General features: G+C 35.6%; 1 protein-coding gene across 3 annotated transcripts; it reads right to left on the reverse strand.

The window, feature by feature from the left end:
• Positions 1-1,187: 1,187 nt before the first annotated feature.
• LOC149535694 (F-box family protein) lies at positions 1,188-16,769 on the reverse strand. Of its 3 annotated transcripts, none has more exons than XM_089804568.1 (4): positions 16,362-16,769; positions 2,913-3,086; positions 2,499-2,622; positions 1,188-1,399 (listed from the first exon to the last, which is right to left on the reverse strand). In XM_089804568.1, exons 1-4 carry the CDS (start codon positions 16,583-16,585, stop codon positions 1,232-1,234), a joined length of 690 nt encoding a protein of 229 aa, XP_089660694.1. In that variant the 5' UTR covers positions 16,586-16,769; the 3' UTR covers positions 1,188-1,231. The 3 variants fall into 3 exon arrangements, with proteins under 3 accessions (XP_089660694.1, XP_089660693.1, XP_089660695.1); XM_089804567.1 differs by having other exon boundaries at positions 2,460-2,622; XM_089804569.1 differs by having other exon boundaries at positions 2,429-2,622.
• Positions 16,770-17,087: the final 318 nt, after the last annotated feature.

Genomic DNA, 17,087 nt, shown 5'->3' on the forward strand with positions numbered 1-17,087 from the left:
GAATGAACCTCTGAAATTTCTTTTATAACACTTTGTTTCCCCGTGTATCTCTTCGTATTTTCTTTTCTTTTGTCCCTTTTTAAATCCCCTTTTGAAAATTAGAATGACTTTTAATTATTTTCACTAAGCTCTAAATAAGTCATTTTAATACTTATAAAGTCGTCGTTTAGTTTTTAGTTTCCCCAAAAACAAAAAGGGACGCTACACTTTACATCAATTTTCTCCACTGATATAAAATTTTATACAGTTTTACTCCAAAAAAAAATTAGAAACTCGAGTCAATTTTATACAGATTACACCTATACCTATGTTGCATGGGTACGCATACCCATGCCCCTGTGATGCATACCCACCCTAAGTACTGACTCAATAGAGAGCATCATAGCTAATGACCTTGATTTCTGATATTTGTTTTGCTTTTTTGTTTGCATATGAGCTTGATGTTTATCAATTAATCAATTTGAAACTTTTAATACAATACTAATTAAGTATTAACAGTAAACTTTATCACTGCTCAAGTCATTTGCAATGTCATTGTTATATGATTTATTATCTTGTTCATGTTTAAAGTCTGCCTTCTATTTAATACTATTGTAAACATATTGCAAATCTGAAACTGAAAACAGTACATTACATCTACAAACTTCATCACTGTTCCTATTTTGAAAAACCATTATTGTGACTCATATTTCAGATTTTTTATTAATATTAAATCACAAAAAACATTTGACATACCCAAGTACCCCTATCCCCTACTCCGAAAAATAGCTATACCCGTACACATACTACCCAAGTACCCCCTTCCCTATGCAATGTACATTACATTCTGAACTGAGATTAGCAACAGAAAAAATATCCTCCCCTTCCCCATAATCAACCCCTTGAATATCCTGAAACTTGCTGCATTTTATCAAAATACTGATTTCTGAAACACGAAGTGCTTTGCCGCTTGATATATAATTTTCATGAAAATGTACTCTCAAATGTTCAGCTTCCCTAAGCTAGAATATACACATTATCTTCTAGCTTAGGGAAAACAATTTCATATTACTACACAGAGAAAACAATTTCAGGTTTCTACAATCTAGAAAATCTGAGATGCATAAAACAAGAGCATATGATCAAGAACATTAACATGCAGGGAAACTAAGAAAACAATTAACTTAACTACAATATATGCCAAACACTTGTGAAATTCATCTCCATTTGAATAAAATAAGTAACATGAGTTTTACAAAGAGCAAAAGTTAGATTCGTTGGTATTTTTTATCCTTCTATCCATAATTTTTGCTTTCTTTAATGGTCCCTCAAAGCAGGATATACAAGATTCTGGCAATGGTTTGTATTGCAGGGACTCCAGCTTGCTTTTAACTTTTTCCATCGAACTATGCTTTTCACACTGCTCACATTAATCATCAAACAAGTGTTAACTCTACATAAGTAATTAGTAACTCAAAAACACATGAAATAGATTTCAATATATCCTTTCAAAATGAACATAAATGAAAAATCAGTCATATATATCAGGAAGGCAACTCTTTGACTGAATTGTTAACAAAAAATGCAGCAGCTGGATTCCAGGTCAGATAGCCAGGAGACCCAAGTATTCTTGCCATGATGAATGATGATTTGGATTCATTTGTAGAAAAGTTGAGAGTTTCTGTGTCAGAAGCACAGGGTTAATGTTGTTGCAACTAATGTTGACAAGAAAATGAATTCTTTTTCTGGCTGTGGGTTTTGCCATTGGCACAACTGCTTTAATTTGGTGGGGAGTTCCTCATGTGTGCTACTAAAATCAAACCAGTGGCTGATGGTAATTGGCTCAAGCATTATGTAGTTCCAGAATATCTGTGGGGGCGTCACAGTGTAGGTGTTAATGAAGGGAGGTGGAGAAATTAGACAATGACTAAAGTGTCGGATTGGGAGAAGAATGGATTCCAGACAACTCCCATGGTGTGGAGGATAATGTTGTGGTTCCGGCCAATTCCCTGTGTGGTGGTGAATGAAAAGAGATGGCAGCGTGCAAAATGTGTGAGGGGGTAGATACAGATGATGTGGAGGACCAGTGAGGTGGTTCCCTGATTGTGTTTCCAAAAAGTTTGTTTTCTGTAGTAAGGTCACTGGCTCCTTGGCTCTGTTATGTTTTTTGATGGTAGTTGAAATGTGTCCTTTTTGGCCCTGTGGGCATCTTGGTCACGTTGGTAGGTTAGTAAAGTAGTATATGTGCAGATTATCTGTATACTGGAAATCTTCTGCCTATTTGTGCATGATGGGCATTCAGTCTGGATGGTCTGGGGTTGTGGTTGTGTGTATGGGGATACCAAGGCATACATAGGACTTTGTTTTATTGCTTACACATTATTCCAAAATGTAAATCCTTTTCTGATTAATATTAAAAAGGGGTGCTGCCGCTTAGCAGGTACTTAACTATCAAATTTTAAAAAAAAAAAAAACATTACAATGCTTCTGCTTAATCTTTCAATGCGTTCTTTGCATACAGCTATCTCCATTTTCAGTGACTGGATACGAAAATCTGTATGAACTGGTGTTTGTTCAACAACACCCTCCTGCCTCGTACGAATAATTTCTGGCTGCCAAATCTTTAATGCCACAGATGACTGTCTGCATAAAAATATCAACTCAATGAATTTAACTTGGCACACATACTATAGATATGAAATGGTGTTACTTAGGCATAGGAGTAACATTTCCAGTTAAGCTGCAACTATTGATGTACTATGAAATGTCCAGAATTGCACTTCTATGAATGTCCTTAATAAGGAGCGAAAATGACCAAAGCTAAAGGCAAATGTCTAGACTGCAGAGGAGAACAAAACTATATAGTTATAAATTTAGAAATAAGTACTCTTCTTATTCAACTACTCGATGATTGACACCAACTCAAAACCTACCTTGCCCTTTCAATATTTTTCAATTCTGACAAAGTAGAGTTCAGTCTTCTCCTTTCTCCATTCAGTAGGCTATCTAGATCCTTACATTCTCTTTGAAGCATTAGCGCCTGACTTTGAACTCGTAAAACGAACCTTTTATGAGCAGCAATTTTAGTTGATTTTACTCTTTCAAACCTGTTATATGGTCACAATAATGTAAACATGTTTTGTCCAAATGAAAATCACAAAAAAAGACTTACAAACAAACTTGCATCCAGCATTCTATTAAACACTAACATTCACCCTTACATCTGTAGCAAGAAAGTTTAATATAAAGCCAAATTTACAAGTAAATGGAAACTGAAACAGAAGCACGAATAGAAATGTATAACATCAATTTCCAAGAATATGTGGTAATGGATTGGTGCAGACATGTTCATACATAAGATATTACATTTTATATCTTAATGTTGATCAAAGTTATCACACAAAAGGGGAACAGAAGTATATGACATTAATTTTCAAGAAAACCTGTAAATGGATTTATACAGACATGCTCATACAAAAGATATAAAGCATGTTTAAGATCAAAAAGTGTGCACACGCATACACATACAAAATTTAAATATGGAGAATGTGACAATAAATATAGGCAAATCCAGAACCAATAAAAGAAAATGAAAAAGAAAGAAACAATGAAAAGACGCACTATCCCTCCTGGGGCTCCACCTGCAACTTTGCCAAAAAAATACAATTCCAACTCAGGTCTGAAAAGCATTATTCAAATTCAAACTTTATATAAAATTGTTAGTTACAACACTAGATTTTCAACATTAAATATATAGTAAATCAGTCCACAACTAACCAATTTTCCTTTGATAGTTGTATTAGGAGTTTGTGGGAAATGTATGCAAACCATATTCTCAAAGGGAAATTATTGCAGATCATGGGTACGGTTCAATCCATCCATTGTGGGATGGCATAATTGAGAGGAAACCTCAAGTCCAAGGGTACTTATTGTCCCCCTGGCCCACGATATCCATTGCAGGTTGGAGTACTTGGGAAATTCCCTGAGCCCAAAGGCACTCATTCACCCCTTGGCCCACTGCATATGAGAGTATCATAAGTCGACTCCATCCTGTTGACAATTGTAGCTGCGATAGAGATCTTTATCTCTGATTTTGCTATCTATTCATTTAGAGATAATACCTTTGTATTGTGTCAACAGCTGGAGTAGATATTATGATAATATTTGAGAGAATATTATATAGAGAGACATGTATCATACGATGTATCATGCATTTAGAAATATGAAGTCTTGTATTTGGATATTGAAGAGGCCTTCGGTTGTGATATGAAGGATCTTCAAATTCTATATACATACACAGTTGCCTTGTGTGAATAGAGAACACATCAAGTGGAAAGCATTGTACTTGAACTTCTACTATTAATAAAAGAAATATTTTTCTGGTGTGGCTGGGTCTATTCCTTCAAGTTGAAGGGTTTTCCCAGGATAATGTCTTGTGTTCTTTGTGCCTATTTTCATTCTATTTTCTTTATTGAGGTTTACCATTATTTATGGGCAAAACATTAACATGGCATCAAAGTGGGTTAGATAACAGCATTTAAGGAAGTCCCTTTTCACTTGCTCGTGTATCTGTTGCAAATTTCATGAGTGTTGATAAGTGGTAGCTGCAATAGAGATCTCCCCCTTCGTTAGATTACAGATACTTTGCACTCTATGATTCATTGTCGCCTATCTCTGCAAGAGCTCATAGTGGCTTCCTGTTATTATTTGATGTCTACCATTATCATGCTCTCTACTACATCCTCATATTGTTGTATGATTATTCAGTTTTTGGCGTGAGTTATGTATTTCAGCCATTCGTGTTTGAGTGCTTCATATTCCAAGCTTGGACACGAGTTAATATGCTCAAACTTATTTTATGCATCTTTCCTTCCACCTCATCATGTATATGGTGGTTCCTTCAGGAAAGTGGCAGTATATCGTCACTTTTGGCGTGACTGCCTCCTTGGTTTTATTTTTAATGGTGAAATATGAAATGTCACAGTGAACAGTCAGGAAGCATGAATTAAATAAATGTAGGATTGCACATCAATATAGGGGGCATATTGCAAAGCACAAATGAAGAGAGACAAATGTGAAGATGTCATATGATGAGAGGAATTTAGAATCCAACTCCCTAATACATGACCTGTAGTAGCACAAAGAGCTTGTTGTTTGTTCTTACTTGTCCCAAATATGTGACCTGTGTATTTATTTTGTTTCTTTGAAAGAAAACGAAGTGGCAATTCTAGAAGGCAAATCGATTCTATTCTTCTCAAAACGATGCTTCAATTTATCACTGTCCTGATAACAATAGTGTTGTCCCTGTCCTATCTTCTTGGAGTATGCACAAGTAAGTTTCTCCTTCTTAGATAGTTCCCCCTAAGAAAGGATGTAGAATCCCCTTGTTGAGGAGAAGGCTTTGATTGCTTCTGCTTCTTGTTGGATCCTTTCTCTTGACTAGCCACCAAAGCATGTAGCTTGGATGACTAAATAACCATTGTGATCAGCCTTGCTTGTCCAAGCATCAACATCTTTATAAACATAGCAAATGATAAGGTATTAATAGGCACTCCCCATTGAAACTGATGACTTTGGAAACTAGAAAGAAATGTTGCATACTCTGACGGCCTCTTTGTTTTGTAGAATTGGGATGGAATTATCATTGTCAATTCCTGAAATTGATATATTCAATGTTTGTTTTCAAAAAATGAAAACGGAATAGGGATTTGTTAATTCTCATTTACCCCAAAAACCAGCATTTTAATCTTCCATCTAAAAAGGTGGAATTGGAAAATGAATTCCAATTCCACTTCAATGGGAATTGAGGGTAAATCAAATTTGTTAATTTTTCATTGTTCGCCTATTACCTTATGTTCATTTTCCCAGCCACTGCAAAGCACAAGATGATCAACGCTTCACTCAATATTGATCTGTTTGTGGTCATTACAAACCACAAGATGACTGTGGTAGACGTGGATGCTTTGTATACAAAGCCCTACAAACAAGTGTTTTGATGTTGGGTCCTGTCCAAACCACAGATGTGCTTGTGACTTTTGTCAAATCAGCAAGAAGTTACTACATTGTCACTCATGCATATGCCAACACCATCACCTCTTCCATTTTTGAATACAACAAATGAAGCTCCCCCGTAATGCCCCAACTTCCCTTGTATAGTGACACACAAACCACCACCAAGTTTTCTTCATGCCTAAAGAGCCTGCCCTCGGAAGACCACCATCTTTTTGTTCCTTAGAGAGTAGATGAGCATCTTTTCAACATGGTGGGGGGACTCATTCCCTGCCCAAACAATTCTTGTGGAGGTTCGAAAGGAACAAGGTTTGCAACGAGCATGAATAACCACTCATCCGTACTCCCCGCAACTACCTTAATAGTGCAAGCCCACCATTTCAGCACCAAAGGAGTGTTCAGCAAGGGCTTCCCTGCCATTCCTCTCAAGCAGTTTAGTTACACTAGACAGAGCATAAGTAGGAGCATTTAGTCTCTCGTGAGAACCACCACTGTCAAAGTACTGAAATATAACAAGTTAGAGCAATTTATTCTTCAGGGGACAAATATCTTCACAAGTGAAAGCCATCCGAACCATCTGCGTGGGTATAACTTTTATATAGTTGGATTTGGATCAACAATTATAATGCAGTGAGAAATACATCAAAATTCAACCTAAGGGATCTTCCCAAGCATCTTCTCACTATTAAAAAAAAATTAAAAACTTATTCAAGTGGTGCTCCAATCCCATAATTAAAGAAACAAATGCAAAAAATGCATCTACTCAATATGAATTCCAGGCAAACCAAACAGTTCCAACCATATTCCAAAAACTTTTTTCAGGATTGTAAACTTCCTGAATTGTCAAATACTGGAATTTGGCAATTCTAGCATTATTTAGTTCCACCAAACAAATGGACCCTGAAGGAAGCTTATCTCACAAATTGAAGACCAACTGTGCATCCTTCTTATGAATGCTGTAAACTTCAAGTTGTGCTCTTGGCTCATTTGCCTTAGTCACATAGTCTTGGATTATATAAAAATTCTTAAGATCTCAATTTGTGAGATCGTCATCAAGCCTATATCCTCTAATCTCATCAACTTTGCCATATAATTGTGCAAGTCTAACCAAAGAATACTAAATTGTTTTACACTTATCAATGTGAGAGATCGGAACATTTGGTACATATTTCCTCAATGTTCTAAGAGTCATAGTACTTTTAATAAACCAATCCATTTTCACCTACAACCTAATGGTTCTTGAATAGTTCCATCAATGTAGTGAGCTAACCCTTCCTCCATTACTTTACTACATGCATTGATTTTCCTCATAATTACATGGAGTTGAGAAATAAAACTTAGAATTACCCATGGCAACAAAATTAGAAGAGCACAAAAGAAAATTAAACATGTGCTCACACAATACACACCCCCTGAATTCGCACAGTTAAAGCTCCTAAAAACAATGTGAGGAAAAGTAAGAGGAGAGGGGGGAGGGGAGGGGAGAGAGAGATAACAAAAGAAAGAACAAAACAGAGAGAATGATTTAGATGATGAGAGAAAAGAGAGAAACTTCGAAATGAAGTACAAAAAGAGAAGAAAAAGACAATGAGAAAAAACATGATATACAAAGAGCGATAGGCAAAGTAGGAAAGAAAGAAATATTAAAAACAAGGGCCAATCAATAGAAGGAGAAAGAATGAGAAAAGTTAAAGAGAAAAATAAATAGTGAATAAGGGAAAGATAAAAGGTATTAAAATATTCCAAATAAGGCAATTTAGCATTGTCCATTTTGATAAAATATTCCAAATTGATTGTGGTGCTAATGGAAGTGAACTAGAGCAATTTTTTTTCTGATAATAATTTTTTGTTTTGCTTATAAAGTAGAGAGAAAGTACAGTAGAAATTCCATAACTGATGAAACATCATAAAAACTCCCCAAAAGTAATTGACTACCCATTACAACATACAGATCTATAGAACTAGTTATCTAAAAACCCCTAACCCAAACCCACACTTACCAATATTTATAGGAACGCAATTTGTTCATACAATAAATTTGCAAGAAGTTCACCCAAAACCCACAAACCAGTTACAATTGCATTTACATTACATTATAAATGTTATAAGAACCAAAATTACAATAACATCAAAAATGGAGGTATGGCATCAAATTTATAACACCTCGTTCAGCCGCAACCTGAAAATGTCAAACCACCAACCACACCATCCCTCAAAAAACTTAAAACACCAAATTGTGTGTCACTAGCTACCCACCATTGAAACTAACCAAGAGATTTGACAAACAAGTACCATTCACAATCCATTGTGCTAATAAAAACCAAAGTTCCAATTCACAATTTACAACATCAAAAACATTTTTGAATTTCCCATGCTCCTCTGGATGCATGGTAATCAAACCCAACCTATTCCAAAAAGCTCGAAGAGGAAACAAGTGCACAAAAACATCAATCACAAAGCTGTGCAAAAACCTTCGAGAAGAAGGAAGAGAGGCATGGTAGGATTGGAGGCACCCATTAGTGTTGACCTTGCGCCACAACTCCACCAATTTTTGCCTCTGGGAAATCTTCTTCATTATTTCCAGCCTCCAGACTTTGTCTTTGTTTTTCTTGGAGTTTAACCTCATGCTCCTCTATCCATCCAACGTATTGTTTCATCCTTTCAATGTCGCCATCTAGAAAGTGGATGCTTACCACTAGTTTCAAAGAGAAACACCCTTTCCACGTCATTCTAAACCTTTGGTTTTTCAGTCGTTCATCAAAGCACCACACAAAGGGTGTATACTTCATGCCACCAATTTTTGGGAAGTCGCTATGTTTCTCACCCAAGTTTATTCCTATTCCTAGAATAGAAGTAATCAAAATCTCCTCCAAGAGCTTCCCGGGGAACAATTGTTTCCATGATCAATTTGACGATAACCATGTCTTCTCGTAGCAGCAATGCCCAGGTCATGATCATGGAGTAGATGTCTACATTCATCTTGTGATGATTCTCTACTTGATAGAACATTTCTCCTAGAATAATTTAAACACTCTTCGTAAGCCTTTTGTTCATGATATTTAACATTTTGCCTAATCTTATTTTCCTGCTTTGTCCATGCAAAGGGTTATGTTATTTTGTGCAAATGAGATAAACGAGGTCTCCGTCTCTTACACTTGCAAAGGAATTGAGTAGAGAGAATGAAATGTTTGGAAGGGACACGCATTGGATTTGTTCTTGCAAGCACACAAACCAAACCTTGCCCATCAAATCACTCTGTTCAAAAGCGATTACATGGCATTTTCAGCTAAATTCACCATATACCCTCATTACATCTCCGATGTCACCTACATGCCACATTAAATGGTTGCAGTTGTTCGTGGCCAAAAAAGAGGTTTTAGTTATTACGATTTATTTCACAACTATCCTAATGTCTTGGAAATCTTGAAGTGTGATTTCATACACGTTAAGAGTCAATGCCTAATTTAACAGCGTGTCGGCTTCTTTATTTCCCTACCTTCTTATATGTGTCAATTTGAAGTAAAATGAAGTTAAAACTGCCAAAATTTGGTTAATATTATTTTGTAGGTATCAAGCTTCCATGTCACCTTTGATAATTGCATTTACAATGATTTGTGAGTCTCCTTCTACGTGTTGTTTCCTAACACCAAAAAGGGTTTGTAGTATTTTAGGTAAGACTCGAACCAAAGCTAAAGCGTAGCACCAAGATCATTAGCCTAACATTATACCTCACGAATTGTCTTCGCACCAACTCGACTATACACACGCCCTTCAAGGGGTTTGTGGTGATCAAGTGAGATTAGAACTGAAGTTGATGCATAGCGCCATGATCATTAGCCTAACACTACACCTAAGGACTCGCCTTTACACCAACTTGGCTAAATGTACACCCTTAAAAGGGTTTGTGGCAATCCAAGTGAAACTCAAACTAGAGTTGATGCATAGCACTAGGATCAATCTTTCTCCTATTTTCGGATTGTTGCAATCTGCCCCACATGAAATCAACTCTTACCATTCTCTATCAATTCCCTCAATACACACCAAAAAATCATCTTTTTCAACTTCTTGTTGGTTCGTCCTAGCAAAACAAATGTGTTCTTGCTTCTCACCATCCATGTCATCTACTAAACAAACCCTTGCACAGCTTCATAGCTTTTGCGTTACTCTTTGCAATGGCTTCAACTTATGTTTCACTCTATCCTTCATTAATAAGTATTAATTAGCATAACCATCATACACTACTCTCCTAACAAAGTGTCAAGGCCTCCCTAACAAAACATGACAAACATTCATATGCACACATTCTTTCATCATAATACTTTCCCATCATAAATTTTAACAAGCTTTGTTTTAAAACTGGCTAGTTCGGGATATTCTACAACCTTTTATCTTTCTCTCATTCACCATTTGTTTTTCTCTTTAATTTGTTTTCTTCTTTCTCCTATTGATATGGGAATGCTGCAAACATTGTCCCACATGAAATCAACTCTGACCATTCTCTATCAATTCCCTCAATACACATCAGCAAATCATTTCTTTCAACCTCTTGTTGGTTTGTCCTAGCAAAACAAATGTGTTCTTGCTTCTCACCATCCATGTCATCTACTAAATAAACCCTTGCATTGCTTCATACCTTTTACGTTACTCTTTGCAATGGCTTCAACTTATGTTTCACTCTATCCTTCACTAATAAGTATAAATTAGCATACCCATCATACACTACTCTCCTAACAAAGTGCCAAGGCCTCCTATAATATCACACATTCTTTCACCATAATACTTTCCCATTTTAAAATTTAACAAGCTTTGTTTACCAGCCAAAACTTTAATTGTTATCTTGTATAAAGTTATCCTATATGTGGATATTTTCTCCTCTCTAGCTATAATGTATTCACCATCATTTTGGAAACTAGATTGTTTGTGCTCTAACCATCTATGATAACATTATGCCTTTCTTGACATTTGCATCTTGTTATAAACAAGTTGCTTCTTTGAATTAGTTCATTCAAAAGGACTCTCCCAGCGACTGGCATTTCTCCATTTTTGGTATCCTCTAATTGTGAAGACTCATCTTTCTCATTAACATTTGCTACTCTCACTTTGCCTTTATTTATTTTTCCTGTTTCGATGTTTTGGACATTCATACGATCTCTGTTCTCCATAATCAAAACAAGTTATCTTGTAATTTCCTCTACCAAATCTTCCTCTACCTCTTGAAATTTGAGGTCTAGGACCGTGTGAATCATTATCTCTAATTTTTTCTGCTGCCTTGATCTGATTTTTCTGATTTGAAACCTCATCCCAATCTCCAGAGGATCTTCCCTCGTTCTTTTCATATTGGCCACTTGCTCTATGCTTGTTCTCAGATTTCTTGATCAATCTTTCTTTAATTTTCAAGGCAAGTTGGTATGCATCTTCCATTATGTAATCTCTTAACAAAGCCATCTCTTCTTGTATACTTGGACTCAACCCATTAATGTAATATGCTACCGTTCTCTTTGCAAGCCTCTAAATGACATGTCTGGACCAAAATCCTATGAAACTCTTTTGTATATTTATTCACCATTCTTCTCCTTGTCTGAGACTTCACATCTTCTTTAACAAATCTAATTCATAATCAAGTGGAATAAACTGCCTTTTCATATTCTCCACCATCCTATCCCATTTAGTTATATTGTATTTACCTCTTCCTCCTCTTTCAAGCTACACCTGTTTCCACTAAATAAAGGCACGTCCTTTTCAATCTAATCATTACAGATCTCACTTTGTCAAGATCTTCAACTTCTTCAAATTCAAAATAACCTTCCACATTTTTATCCAATCAACTCTTCAATTTTCAGATTTGGTCATTGAAGTAGGGAGATCAATCTTTGGTCTCTTTGCTATTCATCACAATACCCTCACTAAATAATGATTCACAACTGTTGTTGCTGCTGCATGTTCTTCACCACTTGTATCATTGTCATTTTTTGTAACTTCATCTTCTTTGCTCTCAAGTTATCTTCCTCAAGCAAAACCTCTTCTAATGTCTTCTTGTAAAGCTTCATTCAACTTTCCTTCTCAAGGCTCTGAAATCATCACCAAGGACAGCATATGGAGGATTTCTTCTTCCATTTCTAACTCCACCTCCACCCAACCACACATGGCTCCTCTTGCATACATTTTTCACAACACCCACAAGCTCAATCTTGGCACAGACTGCTTCCCTCCAACAAATATGCCTGAACGCTCAGAATTGGTTGTTGTCCATTAGTCACCTACTTTTGTCAATAAGAGTTTGAATGTCTCTAATTCCACCAAGTTTTTGAAGGGTTGATTTGAAATGGTGCTGATGATCATCAGTCGTGGACAACCCTGTATCACTTGAATGGGATGGTTTAATTTTAAGCAAAGCTATTCTTTTGTCTTAGAAATAGGAGTGGAAAATAAAAAAGGTTGCAAGCACATTTAGTAAAAAACCAAATTTATCAACAAAGATGAACGTGAAAGTAGTAGGATTTGTGAGAGAAAGATATTGCATTTTGCTTCTTCCATTGTCCAATAAGAAATGCTAGGTAAGATTCTGAATAATTCTTTCAGATCCAAGCCAGGAAGAGAGAACTGTAAAACAGTTTATCTCCAAATAGAGAATAAATTTTCTGAATATAATTCTCCTTCCATAGGACCACTGCCTTAGCAAATACAGCCAAATGAGAAACGCTAGGTAAAACTAAACAATTCTTCAAGATCCCGATTCCAGAGTTTGAGATCAAGCATCCACACACAAATACGTACACAGAAAAAGGATGGGGGGAGGAGGAGAAGGGGCAAGAGAGAGTCATTAGACCTTATCTCCAAATAGATACCAAACTTCTAGAGGTTGTTCTATGTAATGTTACAGCACCTTCATACTTCTAGGCATAAGAAAAGTTGAGGCCATTTGAAAGCATTCATATAAGAGAAATAGCTTGACCAAGAGCAATTCAATGACCATGTCTCTGTTCAACCTTCACCTTCCAACCAAAATGGCAGAAGGTCCTTCTCATAACACCATCTACATAGATGACGTTTTTGCTAATTAGGCTATCAAAGAACACAGTGATGTTATACTTAGTAAAGAAAATCTTGCTAAATTTGAGAGAGAAGGGACAAAAGCATCTAAGTTGGATACAGTGGAGAAGAATAACATTTTTTTTGAGGGGAATAAGTCATCATTTTGATACCAACTTACCTTATAGTTCACCAATATTGGCATGGTGTGATTGTTTAGTTGCGGCAGTGTTGTTCTTGCCATAAAGATTTAAACCTCACTGGAGAGTTTGTTGTCGAATGTTTCTATCAGGAATGAAGTCCCCTATTTGTGATCTCATTGGTTCATAGCTCTGGTTCAAAAGCATTTACCCCTTTAAAAAATAAAATAAAAACTTACCTTCTTGTTTGATGCCTGATGTATTAAATTACATTAGGAGGGAGAAGAGTGATGTATATTGTATTTAATTGTTTCTTGGCATAATGTCATATAAAATATTTAATGTTGTAAATTGTATTTAATTGTTTCTTAGTATATTGTCATATGTAAAAATATATAGTATTGTAAATTGTAATTAATTGTTTTGGCATATTTTCCTATGTAAAAATATATACTGCTGTCTGTTATATAGGAGCATAAATCATTTGGGGACTATATCTGCAACATAGAGGAGAGTTTATTTTTTAAATCAGGAAAAATTTGGATTTAGGATTTAGGGATTTAGGGCACAGTGAATAAATACAAAAACTGGGCAATTTATGGTGCGGTTTAGGGTTTATTCCCAGCAAAAAACTTGCATGGATTAATCACAATTTTTTGCAAGGACTAATCATGATTTTGTTGAAAATGGTAGCAGTGATAGAGATCTTCTGATCATACCTGTACCATTTGTTTGTCCTTCTATCATTGCAATCGCTCATATTTTCCTGTTCCCTGCAGTGGCATGGTTCACTATCAAGCATATCAATTTGTCATGTTGGAAGTATTCTTCGTATTATATATTTGATACTTTTTCAGAATCCTTCATTTTCCCCTTCCCAAACACCTTCAGTCCCATTAGGATGAACTCAAAACAAGTCCAAGGAAACTTGAGCAAACCCATTGCAAATGTGTCATTCCTTGCAAATTTTTCCCAATTTTGACTTGTAATCCCTAAAACAAAATTTAAAACCTCAAATTCACTTCTAAAACATATCAAATACCAAAAACAAGTTAATTTCAGCTCATTTCTATTGCAGAAAGGTTAATAGCATTTGAACAGGTTGACTATTCATTTTTGCTTGTGAAACAGCGAAGGCAATTGAAGATTAAGGTTCTATAATGATTGCATTGCCATCCCTACATATTTATAAGTGTCCATTAGCTGCCGCTCTGAAAACAGATCTAGCAACATTGGCTTTATCCCATAATCCAAGCATTGAAGAAATGCGAACATTACTTGTTGTGAAAAAAATTGCATTCTACAAAAATCACCATATATTGCAATATTTGATAACCAAGGTAAGTTGAATCAAAGATACGGAATGGTTTGATTTTATGAAAAGTTAATATTTTGTCTTGAAGATATGACTGGAAAATCAAACAAGGGTTGCAAATGCATTGAGTCAGAAAGAGAATTTGTTGACAAAGAAGGCATCAAAATAGGACTTGTGAGAGAAAGACAATGCATGTTGCTTCAGTCATAGTCTAATAAGGAATGCCATGTAAACTTCATAATATTTCTTTCAGACCCAAGGGAAGGAGAGAGAGAGCTGAAGGACAATTTATCTCCAAAAAGAGCCTAAATTTTCTTAATGAAATTCTCCTTCAATGAGACCATTGCCTTAGCATATGGTAGCCAAATAAGAAATGCTAGGTAACCCTCAATAATCTTCAGCATCCCAGTTTGAGAGTTTGCAACCAAGCATGCACACGTGCACATACATACACAGACATAATGTAGGGGGAGCAAGAGAGGAGGTAGGAGAAAGCAAGAGAGAGGAGTCGTGGAACCATTTATCTCCAAATAGAGACTAAATTCCCCTTCTAAAGGATCATTGCCTGATTGTCAAATGGCAGCCAACCACTTCCATATTGTCATATGGCAGCCAAATACTGCCTTACTGTCTAATGGAAGCCTGCGTGGAGTAAATGATTTTAGAAAATTTAACAGAAAAGTATTTTATTTTAATAAAATTGAGTCACCTGAAACTCTGATTTGAAATAGAACAAATCCCATCTGTGGGTTCTGATTCCAAGGTTTACTTGAGAACACCTGTTGAGAGTAAGTGACAGTCTCCCACTTGTTGAACACAAGCTTGTCAACACTCTCTGAATTCCTGAGAGAAAACATCTGTCACAAAGAATTTTAAAGTTTACTAAAGAAGAAAAAATAGATTCCAGTACATTAATAAAATCCCTAATATTTTCATCTATCAAGTTTCCATTGCCTGGAATCAGGTTTCAATAACTTCCACTCATTCAGGCAAATCCGAGCACTATTTTCAAAAAGTTTTCTATAGCATCTATAAGGAAATTCAGAAGTTTCCACCATTTCCAATTACTTCTGTCAACCTCAAAGTTCCAGTGTTTTGACCTGCCAGCCCTTTCTTCCACTGCTCATGTTTTCAACTACGCATTTCTGAACCCCTGAACACCACCAAAATGAACACTGTGTAATCCCCATTTTGGGAGAAAAATGATCGCCGAAAAATCATAGGATTAAAATACCAAAATATTTATGGTGTAAATGGAAAGGTGACAACTTGTAAAAATGGTCAATGTTCAAAACCCCGTCACCGAGATAAGGCATGCTATGGATCTGATGGACATGGATTGAGGCTGTGATATGTCAGCTAGAGGGTACTTATAAGTGATCCGGGATTACGAATCTCATCAATGCCGTTCAATTTTGTTAATAAGTACTAAAATTTCGCTTCCAGTAGGGTTTACAAATCCTATAAATACTATTTGACCCAATTTTACAAACCTCAAATTGTGCTTCAGGTTTACCCCACACATCATTAAAGGTGGCTCGCAAAATTTCCTCGAGATTTATCTTGCCCAAAAAATCGTTGTATCCAAACACAGTCCATTCAAATCAACAAACCCTATAAAATCATCTCTATTGCATACACAAATAAATTTTCTACCAACTCCAATAATCCTTCTCGGAACCAAAGGAACCGCGCCGTCCAGAAATTCTAAATAAGGGTCTAAAGAAGAGCATCTAAATGCGAAACTCCGCACTAATTTATTATTACAGTTCAAACCTAATAGTCTTTACAAGTAACTTACGCACCAAAGCGTTATTTCTAATAGCGGACCAAAAGAACAAAACATATCTCCTACTTATCAACCAAAAATATCTAGAAATTGAACTTACTTTAGTTTATACAGAGGCTTCAATTCCTTATTGGGAGACTCTGGAATGGAATCAGAAGGAAAGTCTTTCATCCACAGCGATTCCCAGAGAAAGTTGTGTTGGCTTAGTCTAGAAAGCCTTCGCGAAGAGATTGCAAGGGATGATAAATCTCTGTAATTTAATATGTTGTGTTGTACGCCTAATTCCAATATACGCATCCATATCTCATCTGGAATGGCGGACATTAGAACGTGATAAAATTCCCGACGGAATAGGTTAAAGCCGATAATTTAAGTTTTACATAGACGATTTCTTACTCCTGATTCTGTATTTCAACAGTCAACAAATGCTTCGCTATAATTTCTGGTGTACGAATCTAATTTGCTGACCTACAATTAAAAAATTGACTAGCAGATTGCGACCTGTGGGATTTTGGTGTTATTAATAGCGATACGCATTCTACAATGGGTGGAGTGCGATGGTGGGAGCGTATTAATGTTAGCTTTTATTATACGTTAAATTTGACAATCATTTACACGTCAAAAATTCAAATTTTATTATAAATAAAATATACTTCAAAAAATAATTTAATAAATATTATAATATTTAGAGATATACAACATTTTTTTTTTATTAATTTAAAATAAAAAACTTGAGTAAAAAACTAAATAAATGGAGATAAAAGAAATATAAATAATTTTAGATGTAGTAAATTAAATTATAATTATTTTGTAGTAGATATCTATT

The sequence above is a fragment of the Cupressus sempervirens genome, chromosome 10, assembly GCF_028749045.1.
Source record: "Cupressus sempervirens isolate cs-2001-9-10 chromosome 10, ASM2874904v1, whole genome shotgun sequence".
In the NCBI taxonomy this organism is placed as follows: Eukaryota; Viridiplantae; Streptophyta; class Pinopsida; order Cupressales; family Cupressaceae; genus Cupressus; species Cupressus sempervirens.